Here is a 16,995-nt window from a genome sequence, read left to right on the forward strand (position 1 = left end):
AGAAGCACACAATGCAGACTTTTATTTTAAAATTTATTTAAAAATTTATATTTGCAATAAAAGATGTTATTGATAGTTGTTTCCATTGTAATGTTAAAATAAGAAACATCACCACAAAATGCACAATTTTAAACAATTTCTTGCCTATTTTAAAAATAGTCAATAATGTATAAAATGCTATGTACTTGCACATTTATATATTTTTTTTACACCTACTGGAAAGAGGAACAAAGGCCAGACAAAGAAGAGTTTATTATACTGCATCCTCAAAATGATTTGAACAGTCCTTCAATATTTTGAGGTATGTGTGATCAGCTGTATACTAAAGAGGTAATGAGGTGTCAAGGGAAACCAGAGATATTAGTAACTGGTCAAAGTGTAGGGTTTACAGTTTCAAAGATGCTGTTGGATGTCTCCTAAGTTTTTTTTTTTTTATGCTACTGTGTTTGCTTGAGCCTTCCAAAGCCAACTACAGCCTAAGTCAGTTGCCATCTAGAATGGTTGTGGAGAGGGAGAATATCAACTAAAACAAAGTCTTCTGGAACAGCTACTATGTAGAAAACTTGAGTCAAGCGATGAGGTGAAAACACTGGTGTTTAATTTCCTCATTAGCAATCAATTCATATAACATACTATGGCTAATATCAATCAACCTAATAATATGATTGGATGGTCCATTGACTTACTACCATCATGCATGCAAACAAAGCTCCATAGGATAAACAGTATAACGCTTTCACAAATTAATGATCTTTGAATATTTATTTATTTTTTACCTGATCAATTAAAAAGGAAAAAATTTGTGGTATTAATGCCGAATAAGAAACTATAAGAGGCCTGACGTAGCCGAGTGGTCAGGAGAGGGAGTGCAGTAGCACGTGCTCTGAGTTTCAAGCCCATGACTGCTAAATATGGTTAAGGTTTGTATTGATAATTTATCATAAATTCCTGTGATCTGGTAGTCGTGCCAGAGTATAAACAAGAATGCACATTAATTATGAAAATGCTCTTCAGGTAACTTTAATTTTCATGCTATTCTAAGGAGAGTCAGATATGATTGTTTATTCTTCGTCAAATTCCTTCGACTGACAAGACTTTTTTCATAAAATAATGCTATCAGTAGTTTAGTTTTTGTAGAGCCCATTGTGCTATACCTTTGTCAAAGGTCATGTAAATCTTAGCAAGATACATTCTATATGAAGTCAAACAAGAGAGTCCATTTTGGCCACAGTTTTTTCAAATTTCCAAGTGATGCCAAGTTATATTCCCCCACCTCCATTTTATTTTAAAATTTAATTATGGGAAAGTCTTAGAACTTATATACAAGAAATGCACAAATTATCAATGGCTATCAAGCTGATATAAAAAATTCCACAGTACAAATTGAAAAAAAATTTTATCCGTTTTCCTCATTTGACATGTATACAAATCTTGTACTCTTTGAAAGCACTGAGAAAGAAATCAGAAAATATGCATATATACAGATATGTATCTATACATATGCACAGATATTTAAGCATGAAGTACATATATTTTCATCTCTAATTATACATTATATACAGCATATTTATTATACCATGTAACTACTTCAACTAGTAATTCATAGATTAAAGCATTTGTTCACAAGATCAAGCTTTCATTGAGAGATGGTGGATTACATACTAGTATTAGTATTTCCTTAAGTCTTAGTCAAATTCCTTCCTAAAGACCATTCAATTTTTACTACTAATAGCTTTTACTTTACTTTACTACCCTGTGATCTTTTAGTTGATGAAAGTGATACGTTATAACTTTAGATGAATTATAAAATGCTATTTGACAAAGGCCTAATGTTTTCTTACAAATATTCAACTAATTTTTTAAAATACATTTTCATCATAAAATAAGCTTTTGAAGTAATATTTCAGGTAAATTCTACACATTTTTAACTCCTCAATCCATATTTATTTAAGCCTTCACATTTCAAAATCATATCCATTATGAAAAAAATGCAATTGGTTTGTATAATACTAAAATTTCATGATTGGAAGAAAACCAAGAAATTCTGAAGTCATGTATTAATAAAAATGTGTCTTATTGTTTTACAAATATAACTAATTTCAAGAATAAATATATATTAGTAGATGGAGCATTAAAAACTAGTTAGTCACAACAGCATTTACAGTATATTTAAAAAAACCAAAGGAACAGGAAACAGCAAAGTTATCAAGCTAAAATCAACAAGCCTAAAAATTTACAAGAGGTAATCAATAGTTACAAATGTAAAAAGAACATAATATAGACATTTTATTCATTCCACAACAGTTCACGGGTAAAGTTGGAATGCAGGAGTATACAAACATACACGCATTATATATATAATTAAACACTAGACTTTTAAATGGATCCCCTGAGTAACAAAAACACAATAGAAAATATTTTTACATATATTTTGATATCACACATTTCAAAAATCAAGGAACTCTACATCACTGGAAGGTGGGGAAACAATTAACTGTTTATCCCACTACAAATCATCACAAATTATCATTTTACTTAAACTAGAAAAATAAGATTTATAATTCTAACATTATACTGGTGGTTTTATTATGGTTATGCAAATTACTAAGGAAAAAATTAAATATAGAAAATAGTGTTTGATCTGATTAAAATCACTGATATTATTATTTAAATTTATTGAAGTGCATTATACTATTATTATTCTGCAAGGTTTCAAACAGATATGGATCAAAACGGTCTGCAAATGCAATGTTACTTCAACTGAGCAGTGATAAAAGTTTGAGAATTTCTAAATGAAGTTTTTTACAAGTATGCTCTAATATCTGTATTCCTATAGACATGATTATACAATTTTCTTCATGTCAAGACACATCTATTTTAATAGGAAATTTGCTTGTAACTTGACAGTTGTAATGTCTTCCTTTGCATTCTTTTAAGTCTTTAGCATGCAACACTGATGACAAACTATTGGTCAGTTGGTCATCAAAAGATCATCACCAAAAAAGAAATTGGTGATGGGAATGTGGGATAGTCAGATCATACAAATGAGTATAGACCTCTTTGGTAACATTTAAAATAGTTCAGAGGTGCTGTTAACTGGAAAGGTAATGAGAAGTCCACTGATGACACCATTCTACTATGTGAGGCCACTGGCGGCACATCAAAATTAATGCTATAACTAGTAAAGTTGTTGTCAAAATGCGCACCCTAAAAATATATTACACAAATATATAAATTTCTTCCTGAGATATATTTCTTTAATATAATTAAATATCATAATTGTATTATATATAGTTAAAAACAAAAAAATTACAGAAGATATAACCTTGTTAATTATACAGGGTGTCTCAAAAATACACGGCTAAACTTCAGGAATGAGTTTCTCATATGTAGACAATCAAAATATTTTATACCAACATAGTTCCGGAAATGCTTGGTTCCCGAGTTATTAACCGGAATGTCTTATCGCCCGCAGGTGATTTCCTCCATCACAAGGTACTGACAGAATCTGGTGGCTTTCCATTTCGACCATGTACTCAAATCAGGAGCAAGCGGATATGCACTTTATGGAAGGTTTGGTGGACAGCAATGCTCTGGAGGCTCGTTGTTTGTATCACGAAAGGTTCCCAGAATGAAGATGTCCAGAGAGGAAAACGTTTGAAGGTATCCATCGCCGCCTTTGTGAACATGGGACCTTTACACCTCGTGCTGCCAACAGAGCATGACCAAGATCTACAACTCCCGAAGTACAGGAGGAGATTTTGGATGTTGTGCATGCCACTCCTGGAATCAGCACACGCAGAATAGCAATGCAACTGGCTGTTCAACGTTCACTATTTGGAGAGTGTTGCAAGAACACCAACTGTATCCTTACCATCTGCAATGGGTACAGGCCTTGTCACCAGCAGATTATCCTGCACGAATAATGTTCTGCCAGTGGTTCTTGCAGCAGTGTGGTACAACTCCTCACTTTCCTGCCTTAGTGATATTCACAGATGAAGCACAGTTCACACGAGATGGAATCCAAAACTTTCACAATCAGCATGTATGGGCTGAGGAAAACCCACATGCAATTCTTCCATCACATCACCAACAGTGGTTCAGCCTTAACATCTGGGCAGGTGTTTTTGGTGATAAGTTATTTGGGCTCCATGTACTTCCAAACAAACTCACAAGGCAGGCATATAGAAACTTTCTGGAAAACAACATGCCTGATTTCTTGGACGACATGCCACTAATCATTCGTCAACAAGCACACTTCATGCACAATGGCACTCCCACACATTTCAGCCACCTAGCCCACAATTACCTGAATCAAAGGTTTCCTGGGTGGATAGGTAGAGGTGGACCAACTACCTGGCCTCCACGTTCACTGATTTAAACCGACTAAATTTCTTCTTGTGGAGCCATTTAAAGTCATTGGTGTATTCGACTCCAGTAGCTGATGTGGAAACTCTCTGCAATCAAATTGTGGCAGGTTGTGAGACAATACAAAACATGCCAGGAATTTGGCGTCGTTTTTGCGAGTCCACGAGACGTTGATGTGAGGCCTGTATTCAGGCAGAAGGTGGACATTTTGAACAATTACTATAAAGTGATGTGAACAGTTAAGTGTCATAGACAGACCTTCAAAACTCGGAAACCAAGCATTTCCGAAACTATGTTGATATAAAATATTTTTATTGTCTACATACGAGGAGCTCATTCCTGAAGTTATGCCGTGTATTTTTGAGACATCTGGTACATATATATGTTTATCCCTGGCTTGGTGCCATGAAGGGTTTAGTTGTCATGGAAAATACTTAAATGGGAAAGGGGGTTGGAGATTACATTTCCAGCAAAATGAAAATACAGAAATGTAATTTTAAACAATAAAAATAAATGAAAAAAGCCAGGGCTGCTGTGTGCAGGTGTGGGTTGCATACTACACAAAGGCACCTCATTGTGGGGATGTCACATCCAAAGTTTAATAGTTAATAAATTTTAAAAATTAAAATAAACAAAAATTTAAATTTAAAAATGAGGCTGATTATTCTTGCATTTGTTTGTACCTTACTATAAATATTAATAAAAAGTTACCAGCACATTATATTATCATTTAAATTTTGTTTATTTTATTACAAAAACATCAGCTGTAAATTAAAAGAATACAATAGGAAACAGTTAATAGCCATGTGCCACATGTAAGTGGCTCAACTTGCTGCTTAGTTTTATACTTTGTTATGTGTCTTAGTTTTATACTTTGTTATGAGTTCCTCATATGTAGACAATAAAAATATTTTGTATCAACATAGTTCCAGAAATGCTTGGTTCCCGAGTTATTAACTGGAATGTCTTATCTCCCGCAGGTGATTTCCTTCATCACAAGGTACTGACAGAATCTGGTGGCTTTCCATTCTGACCTCAAATTCATGTACTCAAATCAGGCAGAAGGTAGACAAAAAAGTTCACACTTGAAAGTGGAAATATTTTGGTACTCTGCAACTTATAACTCCTCAACAGGAAAAGTATTTTTAGACAAAATTTTCAAAAGTTGAAATGTATTATTTTGGTACACATCTTAATGTGTTTATGCCATCTGTAATCTTGAAGGTAGGTACATATAATAATTAAATACTGATAAGATTTTTTATTCAAAATTGAAGAAATACTGTTTCCCAAATTTTTTTTTTTTTTTTTTGTTGTATCAGTTCCAATTCTAAGAGTCCAATGTTCCTGTTTAGTGTGTAATCATCCACATTAATTCTTTTACAATGCAACGTGTTGCATCATAAAAGAATTACTCTAGGCAATTTTAGTTGAGAGTAAAATAACTGTTCAAGTTTACAACTAAATGTACAGACTGTAAACTAAAAAGTAGCACTGGGGGAAGGCTAATCATACATGCAGACTCATCTCCCTTCCCCCAAATGTTGAGTAAGGGTTTTGGACTGTGTCATGAGTTACAGAAAAGAGGAACTGAGAAGAAGACAGGCTCAGTGAGGCTGTTTGTTCTAGGGGCCAATACTGGCTTTAGACATTCCTTGAACTTAAAATAATTTGAGATGGAGACAGCTAGTGATACCAGGTGATCTCCCCCAAAAAAACAGACAGCTATCTGTTGCACATATCCACAGCTTTTAGTTTAGCACATTTATGTCAATTACTTCAAAGTAGACAGGCTTGCTGGTTTCTATAAAAATAACAGACACCCACAAGGAAAGTTGGGTGCAAAAAAAGTTCACACTTGGAAGTGGTAAGATTATTAAAAATACTAATCTGATTATATCTAAAATATACTTCTTTACATATGTAAACACTAGAAGGGGATGAATCAAATTGGGCAACTTAATATTAATGGTTAAATTGTTTATGATGCTGCTCAGGTTGCTGACAAACTGAATAGGTATTTTGCAGCTACATGCATGAAGAATTTTTTAGGGATGGATGTAGTAGTAGTAGTAGTGGCATGTGATGCAAGAAAGCCAGTGTATGAGCTTATGCAGCATTAGCCGAAAAAAAAAAAAAATCACACCATTCCCTCCAAATGCCTGTCCGGTTCCTCCTTAAATTTATTTAACCTATCAACTTCCACAACGACAGATGGAAGTTTGTTCCAGCAATTAACCACCTGCTGGCTAAAGGAAAATTTCCATACATCTATTCTACATCTGTCTTTTCTTAATTCAAATTTATGCCCCCTTAGGTTCGTAATCTGAACAAGTGGAAGGAACCCATCAGAATTCAGCGTGCTCAACCCATTCAAGGCCTTATACACCTCAATCAGATCACTGCGCAGGTGCCAGAAGTGAATCAAATTTTAACAGGGTGCTGAATGATTTTATAATAACTGAGAGGAAAGTAGAGGAAAAATTGTTGAAGCTAAACACAGAAGACACACCTGGGTCAGTGGCAGATTCAGAAAAAAATGGCAGGAGGGGTACCATTTTCTGCACTAGAATGGCAATCACATCAGCATCAGTATTGTCAACTGTAGTCAGTTGAAAATAGCTAAGCCACAATGCAAAAATAGATAAAATCCTATGTTAATAATAAAAAAAATTTTTTTGTACACAAAGGGAATTTAAATGATTGGTGTATATCCTCCGAAAAATGACAGGGGGGGCACACGCCCCTACCCTGAATCTGCCACTGCTGGGGGTGTATGGAAGCTATCCAATTATATTAAGGGAGCCAGCCAAGATAGTAAGCAAATCCTTAACCATAATTATGAGAGCATCTTTGGATTCAAATGAGACCCCTGGTGACTGGAGATGTGTGAATATATCCCTAATTCACAAAGAGGTATCAAAGACTGACATGAACTGCAGACCCATTAGCTTAACTTCTGTTGCAAGGAAAATAATGGATCACTGATTAAAGAAGTAATGCAAGACCAACTAGTCAGGAATACAGCTATATTACAGTCCCAGCATAGATTTGTCTGACCAATTTATTTGGATATTATGATGCAGAACCAAGGAACTGGATGCAAAAAAATAATTTTGATATCATACACTTGGATTTTAGAAAAGTTTTTAAAGATACTGGTACACATGAAAGAGTGCTGAACAAAGTGGAGCATCATGGCTGGCATTCAGGGCAAGTATCGATAAAGGAATGGTTCAGTGCTGGGCCCATTGTTGTTTCTATATTTATTAATGATACTGATGAAGGTATATCAGTCTTAATGTTTAGGTTTGCAGATGATACAAAGTTGGCAGGGTAGGTAATGACAGTAATCAAGGTACACTACTGTAACAAGATCTAGAAAGATCAGGGAAATGCGCTGAGAAGTGGCAATTGAAGTTTAACACTGAAAAATTCAAGGTACTGTATATAGGTAGTAGTAATCTCAGATTAACATACCAACTGTATGGAATGTTAATCTGGGATTATTAATTAATGCACAATTACTCCTAAGTCTTTTTCATTTTCCACCGACCTGGTGGAAAATTAAAAAAACTGGGGGTAATTGTGTAGTCATATATGAAGTTCTCTGAGCACTGCAGGCAGGCTGCCAAGACAGCTCATGGGGTTTTGTCAATGATATACACGAATTTTGCTAGCAGGGATAAGGAGGTGATTATCCTATTGTATAAGGCAGTGATTAAGCTGCATATAGATCTGGAGACCTCATTTTAGGAAGGATGTGGATCTGCTGGAATGGGTGAAACGAGATTGGTGAGGGGGACAAAAGGGTGCTCCTATCAAGGATGGCTTCAGTTCTGCAAATTGCACTATCTAGAGATTAGGCATTTGCAAAGTGATCTGATCAAGGTGTTTAAAGCTTTGAATGGGTTGAGTTAGCTGAATGATGATGGTATTCTTTCTCTTGCTCAGACTAAACACATGAGGGGACATATATTTAAATTGAGGAAGGATAGTTGTAAGATAGATGTGCTGAAATTTGCCTTCAGCCAGCAGGTAGCTGATTGTTGGAACAAACTTCCAACTGCTGTTGTGATGTCGGCAGTTTGAATAAATTAAAGGAAGAATTAGAAAAACTGAAGAAAGAACTAGACAACCCTCTGCCTGCTGCAGGGCAGAAGGCAGAGGGTTGTCTGCAGGGGACAGCCACGGTGGGTTAATTTTTATTGTCCTTTTATATTTTTCCTTGAAGAAGGGTTAATGAAACTTCTGTAGGAAAGCATACATCTGTTTTGGCTCAGGGAATTTTCTATTTTGTATTCTACTATTTGAAGGGAATATCATGTGTGACTTGATTTTTGCTGGTGGTGTTAGGATGGTGGCCATTCTTCTTGAGTCCCATCCAAGGAGTGAAACTCACCAACAACCATGTGTCTTGGGCAAGGGTTTCACCAGGATCAGTGGTTTTGTAGTCATTCTAAGCAAGAAGCTTTCTATTCCTGCATTCCTAGAACTGGACTGCTACATAGCAGGAGGCATAGGATTATAGTCCTAGGAGCCCCCTTGGACTGTTGAAAGTGAAACACAGTACCATTACTACCTGCTAGTTGAGTTTCTAACTTTTCAAATTGTAAAAGGAGGAAATTTGCTCTTTTCAAATTTTGCTAATAATTCAGATTATCTAACGAGAACAAAAAAAAAAAGCATTTTTGTCCATTAAATACACCATATACAAATTTTTCAAAATATTATTCAAACTAATTTGCATATATATATATTAGTTAGTAATCAAACAGAAAAGAACATAAATCAACAGTACTGATTTATGTTCTTTTATCAATGTAACAATTTCACTGCTGCAAATAATAACATCTGAGTTATCTTGCCAGATGTAACATCATTCTGTGTTGATGGCATGAACACCATTTGTATATTATTTTGAATTTTAATTGTGGTTACTTCTACACCAATGAACAAGATGTGTTAGACATGAAGCTCATGAACAGTTGGTTTGAAAATGGCTGAGTTTGAGAAACTTGATGCATGTAAAAGGATTTTTGCAGGAGCATTCAAAAAATACAGCAAAATGGATGCAAGAGGAGGAGGTTGTGAAGAAATACCTCTTTCATTAACACCTCAGTGATCTCAACATGGAATGTAGCTGTGCATTTAGTATGAATTAAAAATGCTTCACTCACTACTACCCAGAGCTCTATGAAGATAACAAGAAGGCTAGGCAGACACCATTACAACCTTATTTAACAGATTCAACTAGGTGTTCAAAGAAAACTGAGGTTTTTCTTCAGAATGCTGCTGCCTACTGGGAAAAAAGCAAAAGGAGGGGTAGAACAGTTAGCCTTGCTCCATTAGACCATGAACTACCGATAGGCAATCGTAAGTGGTTTTTGGAACAATCCTTGTAAAAGTGAAATATTTAGTTTTATTATTTTAATAATTTACTGTTACTGTATGTAACCATTTATTTATATTCAGTATAATATCTTGTATTTTTATTTTTTAAAAAAAAAATGAGCAAAGACAACATACTTTACTTGGGTTGAAATTTATTTTATGGTGCTTACCCATGGATCTTTACGATAAGGAGTGAAGAGCTGGCCTAGCTCTGATCATTGATTCACAGTGATTGGACAGTCTATTCCAGATTTAAAACGAGCTGCAAAGGGGGGGGGGAGAACCTTCCCCAATTTTAAACCAGCACCAAAGGGAAAAACAGTTGCAGGTTCTTTCCCCCCCCATTGACATTAAATCAGGAAATGAAGTTATGCACAGGAACAGATTACCCAATCACTATGAACCAGAGAATATTTCCATATGGGTTGTCACAATACATAAAATCTGTAGGCAAATTGGATTCAGCTTACATAATTTTAGCATAAATGATGGTTTTCTGGACATATGCACTTTTTTTATAGTACAGTAAACTTCTGTTATCACACTTTTGAAGAGACTGAACCTAAAGTGAGACTCTCCACTTCACTTGATGGATCATGAGATCAGAAAAGCACTAAAAGTGTTACTGAATAAATATTAACTATATAAATTTGATTTAAATTCAATGAAGTTAATGTTAAAAGATCATGCATTTATCTTTATGTGGACTTCATATTTACTAAAAAGTTTGGGTTGCCAATTCCAGTTGACTGGAAGAAATACTGCTCTCTCTCTCTCTCTCTCTCTCTCTCTCTCTCTCTCTCTCTCTCTCTTTCTTTATTATTTTTTTTTGAAGGGGTGGGGGAGGAAAAGGCATGATAAAAAAATTTACCCACACATTACTATCATATTTTTGTATATATTTTAGCAAAGCAATTCCAACAACCCACATGAAGCAATCTTACAATTATTTTTTAAAGACCTAGACAAAAAGCTTTCCTTACCAAAAACTATTTTTGAAGGCCTAAATGACAACCAGAAATGTACCTTTTACAAGCATGCACTCATGTCAAAGCTTTACAGAAGGTAAATGAGAATTTACACATTTAGCAGAAGTGTCAAAGTGAAAATAATGCAATAATGCAAAAATGCAAGGCAAGTCCAAATAAAACTAGCAATTAAAAAAAATTAAAAAAAAAAAAAAAAAAGAGTATAGTGGTCTCTGCAATGCAGCAGCATTACTCAGATGGCCACTTTAAAGGTTTCAGACATGTGAAATATGAATATTTCCATATGGAATAGCCAAAAAGCTTCTTGAAAATTATCTAGATTTGGCAGCAGGGATGGCAAACAGGCATCTATAAGATGAAGCATCAAAGTGAAAAACTACAATACACTCACAAATCAAATTATATAAGATCAATAATTTAAAATAAGTACAGTGTACTTTGTAATGCTGTGTCATCATCCATATGACAATTTAGTGATTAGTGCCATAAGCACTGTTTGGCTACCCACCAAAGAAGCAGCAAATATTACCTGTTTTCAAAAATAGTTCTGTAGAACTACTTTTGAAAACAGGTAAAAACCTTGAAATTGATTACATATTTAGTTTTAGTTATAATATTCCTTTTAACTGCTCCTTGCCTAATAATTAAATGAAATTCTGCTTATATATGAAAAAGTATATACAGTCGATTCTGGTTATTTGGGACACGTCGGGACTAGTGCATTTTGGCCCGATTAAGCGGCTGCCCCAATTATCCGAAGTTTCACGTAAATAGTTAAAAATACAATGTACCCCCCCCCCCTACAATTGGTTCACTGTACAATCAAATCACGTTACGACGAAAATGCAATATATATTCACTATACAATGTGTAGTAAGCGCTGGTAATTGTGATCAAGTTTTTGAATTGAATTTTAATTCTATTAAACAGCGATTCTAATTAGCAAAAATAGGAGGAATATTATCCACAGGCTATAAAGTAAAGATATATTAAGCACAAATTTACCCTTTATTACCTTGCCAATTAAAAAATTACATGATACGTGAAATTTGGAATAATTAATACACACTGTAATATGTACATACTAACTAAACTAGTTGACATTTCTGTTCACTGACATTTGTGTGTGGGGTTAAAATTTAAAACAGTAAAAAGAGAAGCAATCAATAACAAAAAACACGGCACACACAAATTGCAAATAACACAATACGCGCAAGTGAGAACGGAGTAATGAGTTACAAAGCTTTAAAAATAGGAATGAAAAGAAGATTCTGAAAATTATTTTTTTTATATGATTGTAGATTCCATGGAAGTGTAAACAAATTTTACCATAATAACCCACAGAATTTCAGCTGTTGGAGTTATCGCAAATTCAATAAGATCGAGTTTACTATCCGTTTATGATAGATTGCACTAACAGAAAAGCCCAATAAACATGTGACTGCTAATTGTTTTATTGTTTTATGGTTGTGACCTCCAGAAATCCGACCGAACTACATGGTACGGTCGGAGACAATCGTAGGGTAATCTCCAGTGCTGCGGTCTCCTGCCCTGATTAAACAGAATTTTGTCCCAATTAAACGAAGTAAACCCTGGCTATTTTCTCGATTGGGTTCTGTTTTTTAAGATTTTTCCCAAATAAACGGCTGCCCCGATTAAGCAGTGGCCCAATAACTGGAATGCACTGTATATACATACTTTCAACTTTAGATGAAAAGTGATAATTTGATAATTAAATGAAATCCAATGGAGGTAGCAAGAAGTGAGCTATAGTTAAATAATATTTCTATGCCTAAAACTTAAAGATATACATAAAAAAAAAATAAATAAAAAAAATTCGTCATTCCTATTCATATAACCAGATGAAGATAAGAAACCAACTCTAACCTGGTTTGAAGGAATGGCATCATAATATTGGCCAAAGTGGCAACCAGTAGAAGTACCACTTGGAGAACTGTGAGTAACACATTGATAAGTTTCAGCACTAAAGCACGAGCATGAGAATTTTCAAGGGTATCCAAAGTGACTAACTGTTGAAGGTGCTGATGCTGCTGATGCTCCATGCGGGAAATCTACAAATGAATAAAACCATTTAAGACTAGCAATAAAGATACACTTACCATGCTAATTACATATTTAAGAGACTTTATATGATAAAGTATATAAACTTTATCATGTAAGGTAACATAATTCAACAAACTAATTAGTGATTGAGAAAGTATATAATTGTCAGAAATTAAATCTACATTAATATTAAAACTGACAATTTAATGAATCATCACTAGATATGAAGTAGATAACCAAACACTTTTTTCCCCCCCTTTTGGCGCCTCCGTAGCCAAGGTGGGAAGGAGCAGCAGTGATTGATTAGACCGGGGTTCGAGCCCGTCACCACCAAATACGGAGGATGCGGAAAGGTCAGGGAATGACCACCGCATATCCCAGAGCAATATGGCCTTAGTTGATAATGCTCCTAAAAACCAAATAACAACAACAACAACCCCCCTTTTCTTTCCTTTTTTTTTTTGAAGCCAACCAATAACATATTTGCTATATATGCTCACTGTGCCATTATACAAATGTGTTTCTACTTAAGGGGTTTTCTTCCTTAATTAATATGTACAAAATATCAAATTGTACACATCATAGTTGTGTTTCTTTAATCCATCTGCCATTACTTCCCCCAAATTGTTACCTAGTTAGTTGTGACCTCAATTTTGAAAACTCAAGCCACTGGCATCTATGAAAATTTCTTATTAATTTCACTTCCTGGTCAGCAGTACTACTTAGTTTGCTGCATTAAATATATTCATAATAGCAGTAGCTAGTAAAAAAAAATAAATAAAAAAAAATTCTAATTCATTTTGATTTTACGTAAGTTTTTTGGAAGTTCATAATGTGCCTTCCAAATAAATTGCTTCTTTCAACAAAATTCGACGTGTATGCAGTGTTTTCTATTTGATATTAGTTTTTGTCAGTATATAAGGCAAAATTACAAGAAGTAATTTTCCTTGAAGTTTTGTTATTAGATAATAATTTACAATAAAGAACATGAAATAAGTGATTTCCATTTTTAAGTTTGTAAAACCATTAAGCCTTTCATTTTCATGCTACATCTCATGAAAATCAATGGGGTGGTGGCATTATGTGCTTCCCATGCTTGTCAATAAGTTTGATAATATTGGCTGCTGGTTAATCCACATCATTAAACCATCTGATATCATAATTTGTGTTGGTGACTTTAACCTTCATGATTCACTTCCTACTGACACCACTGGCATGCCCAGCCAACTTCTAATTCTCAACTGTATGGAAGCCACTTACTAAGAGTGATTCCAGGTTAGATAGAATCTTTCCTAATACCCAAGCTGCTGTTTTCACCAGAAATCTAGCAGTTAGTTTGCTTTGACTCAGACCACATTCCCATACAAGCCACATTCACAGTATCTTTCCATCTTGCAACCCAAAGACCCCTCCCCAAATCAGTTTTATTACTATTTTTCCAGGATCACGATCTTACTAATGTGAAGGCAGACTTTCCTTGGTCAGTCTGCCTTCACATTCCTCACCCTGATACCTGGTTTTGGTTAGCTTGCTTTTATTTCATGTGTGACAATATCTAGTGGTGCTATTTCTTGCAAAACAAACCATGGTAGACATTCAACTTAAATTTATTTTTTGGAACAAGCAGAAGGCATTTCATAAGTTTCAAAGGCAGCCCTCTCACAGGACTATAAATTCAGCTAGAGCTGAGCTGAATTTATCAATGCTCGATCTCAAAAAGAAAGAGGAACTTTTCAGAAAAATTCATATCCATCCCTTAAGGCTTCCAGCTAGAGCCCCTGGCAGATTATGTTATCAGATTTGTTCTTCCCTAACCCACCGATGCAATGCCTATGATCAAAGACTCTGTGTTGTGATGTACTGTCTGAAATCTCAATTTGATCTTCCAACTTAAAGTAGCTAATCAACTCCCTTCCAAACTTCTCCGCATTAGGACTGGATGGTATCCCCAATTGCTGCCTCAAAATTGGTAGCTTTTTCTTCCTAGACATCTTGACAAATCTTTACAACCAAACTCTCACTCAGCTTATGTACCCCTAGATTGAAAATGCTACAGAGTTACTCCTGTTCTCAAGTGTGGAAAACCACAGGAGCCAAACCATTTCAGGCCTATTTGCTCTCTTTATTTAAGGAAAGTAAAGGGATCAAATAGAGAAACCTAAATTCTCTTGAATCCACTTTCTAGGCAAATTTTTGTTTCTAGACTAGCATCAATTCACAATGGCATCTCAGCATGTTCAACTGAAATGTGTTGTCTTCTTCAACTCCTGCCCCAACGAGGAGCCATCTCAGCCTTGTTCTTCTTGGCTACACCCTCCTTTACTTTTAAGTCAACTGAACTTCAGCTTTTATGCTGATGATATTGTCCTGGCTTGTCCATCCCCTTCTGGCAATGTCAGCCTTTTCAATTCACCACATAGGGCTCAACAAATGATTGATGATTACCTGGATTATATTGGATTTGTTTGGTTTGCATGTCAATTCATCAAAGACCAAGTATCTACTGTTTGCTCCTTTGACAATCTCCTCTTTCCTAGAATCCAGTCTAACTTATTCCCTCCTGTAAACCACATTAAATTCCTAGGAGTACACCTAGATTCTAAACTTCTCGGTCCACTGCACAAAGCTTTGTTCTATCATTTTAACAGCATTTTGGTTTATGAAGTGTGACCTTGCTCTCATTCATAATCCAAACACTATACAGAAATATTTTGCTTTCTGTATCCTACTTCATTTCCTCTATTCGTGATTAATCTGGTCTTTCAACTCGAAATTGACCCTTCAACCTATTACAGTGGCTGAGTATTTTCTCAGCAGATGGTTAAATGCCAAGCTTGGACATCCTATTGTGTTATATCAACATCAATTGTACCAACAAAATGAAATAATACCTGTAATGTTTGCTGGCAGTACAGAGCTATTCAGTATTTTGTAACTCTGTTTACTAGCCCAAGTGACTTCCTTAACATCTAGGACTTTCTTCATCCAAGACCACCAGAGCCACTCTGATTGCTCAGTCTAAACCAGTGGTTTTCAACCGGGGTGCCGCAACAACATTCCAGGGGTGCCACATAATTTGGGTTTAAGTTACTAAACTTATTATATTTTTTAAAAATTTATATGCTTATTTCATTATAAAAAGGTGTACGGTATCTTTTTAATCTTGTGGTGATCTATAATTGATGTTTACTTAGTACCTCTATATAAAGAATAAAATTATTATATACTGTATACATATAATTTGTATTATGAAATGTAATTTTTATAATTATATTATTGTAATAAATATCACACACACATATATATATATACAGGGTTATTCAAAATGAAGTCTGGGGTTTCAAACATTCAAACATTTCAAACCCAGGCTCGATGCCATCTGAGTAAATCATCTTCTGAAACTTGGCTGCTGCTGTTGAAATGTCTTATCATTCATTGTTGGAAATTCGACCAGGAAACCAAAAAAAAAATGGTCGAATTCAAACGTTTCAAACCCCGGACTTCATTTTGAATAACCCTGTATATATGCAGAGAGAGAATTGGATCTAACAGGCAGAAAATTGAGTAGGGGTGCTGCAAAATAAAATAAATTACTTAGGGGTGCTGTTATTAAAAAAAGGTTGAAAACCACTGGTCTAAACACTCTCCAGAATAAACAGATTTGATTCTTCATTCGTCAACAACTCCTTCAAGCTAGCTGCCTGCTTTGATCTTGACCCTGATGTGCAGAGTCGTGACAAGGTGTACAGAAAAATTATTTTAGATTCTCTCATATCTTTTACGGACTTGTTATGTTCAGGTTCATTGAACTTGTGCTTCTTTTATTTTATTCCTTTGCTAAAGCTACATTTACCTATTTTATATGTTATTATTATCACATAATTTATGCAAACCCCTCTAGCTTGGCTACTCTTAGGAGTACATCTGGATTCTAAACTTCTCTTCTCAGTCCATTGCACAAAGCTTTGTTCTATCATTTTCACAGCATTTTGATTTATGAAGTGTGACTGTCATATTTCACATAGTCAATGGCAATAAATGATTTTACACATACCTTACATATATGCACATACAAAAAAAAGAAAACAATATGAAAGTAGATAATGTGGAATCATAATAAAAGGGTCTTGTGTTTTCATGATTTCAAGTCATTTGTTCTAAAAACATTCTTATAAACTGT

General features: G+C 34.8%; 1 protein-coding gene across 3 annotated transcripts in view; it reads right to left on the reverse strand.

Moving 5' to 3' along the window:
* Positions 1–2,131: 2,131 nt before the first annotated feature.
* Positions 2,132–16,995, reverse strand: part of LOC150075440 (transmembrane and coiled-coil domains protein 2-like) — a 155,949-nt gene continuing 141,085 nt past the window's right edge. For all 3 annotated transcript variants that reach the window (XM_090389306.1, XM_090389308.1, XM_090389305.1), the window contains 2 exons: positions 12,639–12,823; positions 2,132–3,207 (listed from right to left, as the gene is read on the reverse strand). In XM_090389306.1, the coding sequence (XP_090245432.1) occupies positions 3,093–3,207; positions 12,639–12,823 (300 nt within the window). In that variant the 3' untranslated portion in view covers positions 2,132–3,092. The remainder of the gene's footprint in view (positions 3,208–12,638; positions 12,824–16,995) is intronic.

This window comes from Mastigoproctus giganteus, chromosome 14 (assembly GCF_048544385.1).
Source record: "Mastigoproctus giganteus isolate SK-2022 chromosome 14, ASM4854438v1, whole genome shotgun sequence".
Taxonomy (NCBI): Eukaryota; Metazoa; Arthropoda; class Arachnida; order Uropygi; family Thelyphonidae; genus Mastigoproctus; species Mastigoproctus giganteus.